General features: G+C 41.3%; 1 protein-coding gene across 1 annotated transcript; it reads left to right on the top strand.

Moving 5' to 3' along the window:
• The first annotated feature begins 208 nt into the window (after nucleotides 1-208).
• On the top strand, nucleotides 209-2,244 carry LOC128740275 (very long-chain specific acyl-CoA dehydrogenase, mitochondrial-like). Its single transcript, XM_053835814.1, has 3 exons — nucleotides 209-276; nucleotides 340-2,008; nucleotides 2,077-2,244. Exons 1-3 carry the CDS (start codon nucleotides 209-211, stop codon nucleotides 2,242-2,244), a joined length of 1,905 nt encoding a protein of 634 aa, XP_053691789.1.
• Nucleotides 2,245-3,937: the final 1,693 nt, after the last annotated feature.

The raw sequence follows: 3,937 nt of genomic DNA, 5'->3' as shown, positions 1-3,937 counted from the left end.
ATAAGAGAAAGGTTCCTGCGGGCATGTACATAGCAATCATAAAGAATGATAATCATTAGGATCATTTTGCGAATTAAATCATATCGGTTGCATTACCATTTATTAGCGCTGACTTGTTTAAAATCTGCGCTTCATTGACGCACGAATTTCAGTATTTCAGTTGCAGTCATTGTAACATATTCCTAACCATCAGATTCACTGACAAAACATGTTACGCCAGAGCACGCAAGTGATCATTCGGTATGGAAACAGTCTTAGGGTTACACCATCCATCAGGTAGTCTTTTACTTCGTAGATGATGTGACATCAAATTAAACTTTCACATTATATTTGATTCAGATTCCTATCAGCCGTTGCCCAACCAGTACAACAACCAGAGGCGGACATACAGAATACCTCATTCGTAACCAATATTTTTCGTGGAAATGTGGTCCCAACGCACGTCTTTCCCTACCCTGAGCCAGCAGAAGAACAAAAAGAAATGATACATGATCTGATGAACCCCATATACCGATTTCTCCGCTTTGAGCATAATCCAGCCGTGGCGGAAGAAAATGGACGCGCGGATCAAGAAACTCTTGATGCAATGTGGAAAATGGGGATCTTTGGAATGACGGCTCCCGAAGAGTACGGAGGATTAGGAGCGAACAGTACGACGTATGTCACTTTTGCGGATGCCATCGGGGCGATAGATCTTGGACTCGGGGCATATATTGGAGCTCATCAGTGCATCGGTTGGAAGGGTATTCTTCTGCATGGTACGGAGCAGCAAAAACACAAATATCTTCCAAGAGCTACCAATGGAAAGACACTAGCGGCATTCGCGTTAACTGAGCCGGGTGCAGGATCGGATATAAGTTCAGTGAAAACTAGAGCAGTTAAGAGTTCCTGTGGTATGTATTATACGTTGAACGGTTCAAAGCTTTGGATTTCTGGTGGAAATGAGGCTGGAATTTTCACAGTTATTGCTCAAACGGAAGTGCTGCACCCTGAAACAGGCGAAAAACAAGATGCACTAACCGCGTTCATAGTGGAGCGAGCGTTCGAAGGAGTGTCCACAGGAGAACCAGAGAAAAAGATGGGAATTGCTGCATCAGGTACTGCTGCAATTTACTTCGATGATGTTCGAGTTCCGATTGAGAATGTTCTCGGTGGTGAAGGGAATGGATTCAAGGTAGCGGTCACAACACTCAACAATGGTCGATTTGCTATTGGAGGATCGATGTCTGGAATGATGAGAACTTGCATCCAAAAGGCAGCGCAACATGCCAACAAGAGGATACAATTTGGACGAAAGATAAAGGAATTTGGAAACGTTCAAGAGAAGCTGGCACGCATGGCCATGCTCCAATACGTATCCCAATCAATGACCTATGTAATTGTTGGAAACATCGATGCCGGTGTATGTGATAACCAACTGGAGATGGCTATATCGAAGATATTTTCTACGGAGGCTGCTTTTTTCGTGTGCGATGAAGCTATTCAGATTCTCGGTGGAAACGGTTACATGAAAGAGATGAGGCTAGAGAAGTTCCTCCGAGATGTTAGAGTGTTTCGAATTTTCGAAGGTGCAAATGATGTTATGCGAATGTTTATCACTCTGAAGGGTATTAAATTTGCGGGGGAACAATTAAAGGAACTTCAACAAGCGGTCGAAAACCCAACAGCTAATCTGAGTTTGATTTTAAAAGCAGGTTCACGACGAGTTGCGCGCAGTCTCGGCATTCAGAATGGAATCGACTTGAGTGAATACGTCGTTAATCCTTTACAGGAATCGGCCAGAAAGTTTTCGGAAAGCGTAAACATCTTTGCGAAGTCGGTTGAATCCAACTTAATTCTTCACGGTAAAGGTATTGTGCAGCAGCAGTTTACGCTGAAACGGTTGGCTGACTGTATCATTGATATCTATGCCATGGCCTGTGTGCTTTCGCGAGCAAGCAGGGCAATTGAACGAAAGCTTCCAACTGCCGAACATGAATTTCTAATGGCTGTTGCGTGGTGCACTGAGGTGAGTTTGATAATTAGGATTGATTGATAATTGTCCTGCCATCATTAAACTATGTTTTATTTTGGTAGGCTAATGAACGTGTCTGTTTCAACATTAAACAAATAAGCAAAGGACATTTTCTCGAGCATTGCAACATCTTGACTCAGATCGCAAAGAACGTTTGCGATGGTGAGGGTGTTGTGCAGCCACTGCCACTTGAACTGCTTCGTGACAATCCCATCGTCGGAACTACATGAAAGGATTTAGCAAGCAGAAATGATACAGCAAAATAGGAGTAATGACCTCGAAGATAAAATTTATATCTATTTTTTGTCGCTTATCGATAGATTAACGTGATCTCTGATAGGAGCTTGAAAGGAATTATACGAAACCTTCAATGCAGAACTTTTCTATTCAGTAGCACTCCAGCGAACTGAGTAGAAAGGTTTAGTACTGCAGTGCGACAGTTTTCCTATTTATTTCGAAAATGATAAGAACAGGTTTCAGCTTTATAGCCAACAGTGAAAAACGATCCAGACATATACTGCGGTGAGCTAAATTTGAAGTGCAGTCAGTATGAGTCACGATAACCGTGAACTTTGGCCAGTGTAGTTGATGTAATACAAGTTTTCGGAGACACTCTCACTGAAACCGTAATACCATGGTAATTTTTAGACCGCGTGAAAGATTATAGCTTAAAAATGTGTCAGCAGAACATTAGATTAGAGGAAAATAGCTTTGTTATTTTATTGAAATATTGTTACCACAATTAATTAAAAATAATTGTGTAAAATATATATATATGACTGTTATCCATTGTTATCTTATTGACTGTTTATTTCGGCACTCATTTTTCTATCGGTATTATAATATGCATATAATATAATTATGTACCGATCAAAAACCATAAAACAATTTTCAAATATTTTGTGTCATTATATGTATTATGCAAAAGCTGCAGTCAAATTAACAGAAAAACAAAAGCATTAATTTTTAATCTTATTTGAACCTAAGTAATGTAAATACAGGTAATGCATTTTGATTGATTAGGAAAGTAAATTACTGTATCCTTTGAGAGAATACATCGTATTAAACTTAGTGCAGATTCTTTGTCACTTAACACCCGGATGGAAAAGTCATTTTAAGCAATTGTGTGAGCCATGGTGGAAAATTTAGTGACCTGAGTGTTTAATAACCATTGAGCAAAGTAATATGTTGATCAAAATTCGAATCCACAACCATTCGCTTGTCAAAATCAGACTCGGTAATCTTGCTGCCCCGGACCCCCCCTTAACAGCTTCAGTCTGACGTGCATTTTTGCCAGCTTATCATGTCACGACGTCAATGCAATGGCTTCAATGTTATCAGCGATGCTAAGTAGCTGGGTGAACATGCAACTGACGACTATCTCGGTGGTTAAAGAGTCGGCTACCCAGCAATGCACTGGAGAACTCACTTCCTAGAAAGCTACCGTGGACTTTCAAATGGACAAAATACCAAATACACATGCGAGACAGACATAAGACTCAGCAAGAGAATAAATATATAAAGCAAATCATTTTAATTCTTAGGCATATGTTTAAACGCAATCATACTTTTGTAATACGGTGTGGTCGTCCGAAACTGTTGGGGCCCAGATAACATGAACGTGCATACAAAAAGTAGAAGTTTTTTGGAATCCTGACAGTCGCTCTGTGCACGGCGCTTGTCGACAAAGGTGGGACTTATTGGTTCTGGTGACAAAGAGCGGAGGCCAGGCTCAAGAAGTCCTCTCCGTGCCTACCCCTCCGGAACGTTTGTCCCTCTCGAAGAACACATGTGACTTGACGGTGGCGTTACTTGTCGGCCATCAGTACCTCCACTGCCACCGTGACACGGGATTAAAACCTCTGCTTACTCTGCCGGGATGGGTCTCCTGGGACGATTGTAGATATACAGGAACCCACCGAT

Source organism: Sabethes cyaneus, chromosome 3, assembly GCF_943734655.1.
Source record: "Sabethes cyaneus chromosome 3, idSabCyanKW18_F2, whole genome shotgun sequence".
Classification (NCBI taxonomy): domain Eukaryota; kingdom Metazoa; phylum Arthropoda; class Insecta; order Diptera; family Culicidae; genus Sabethes; species Sabethes cyaneus.
The sequence above is the reverse complement of the archived record's forward strand: the minus strand, read 5'-3'. Positions and strand labels throughout refer to the sequence as shown.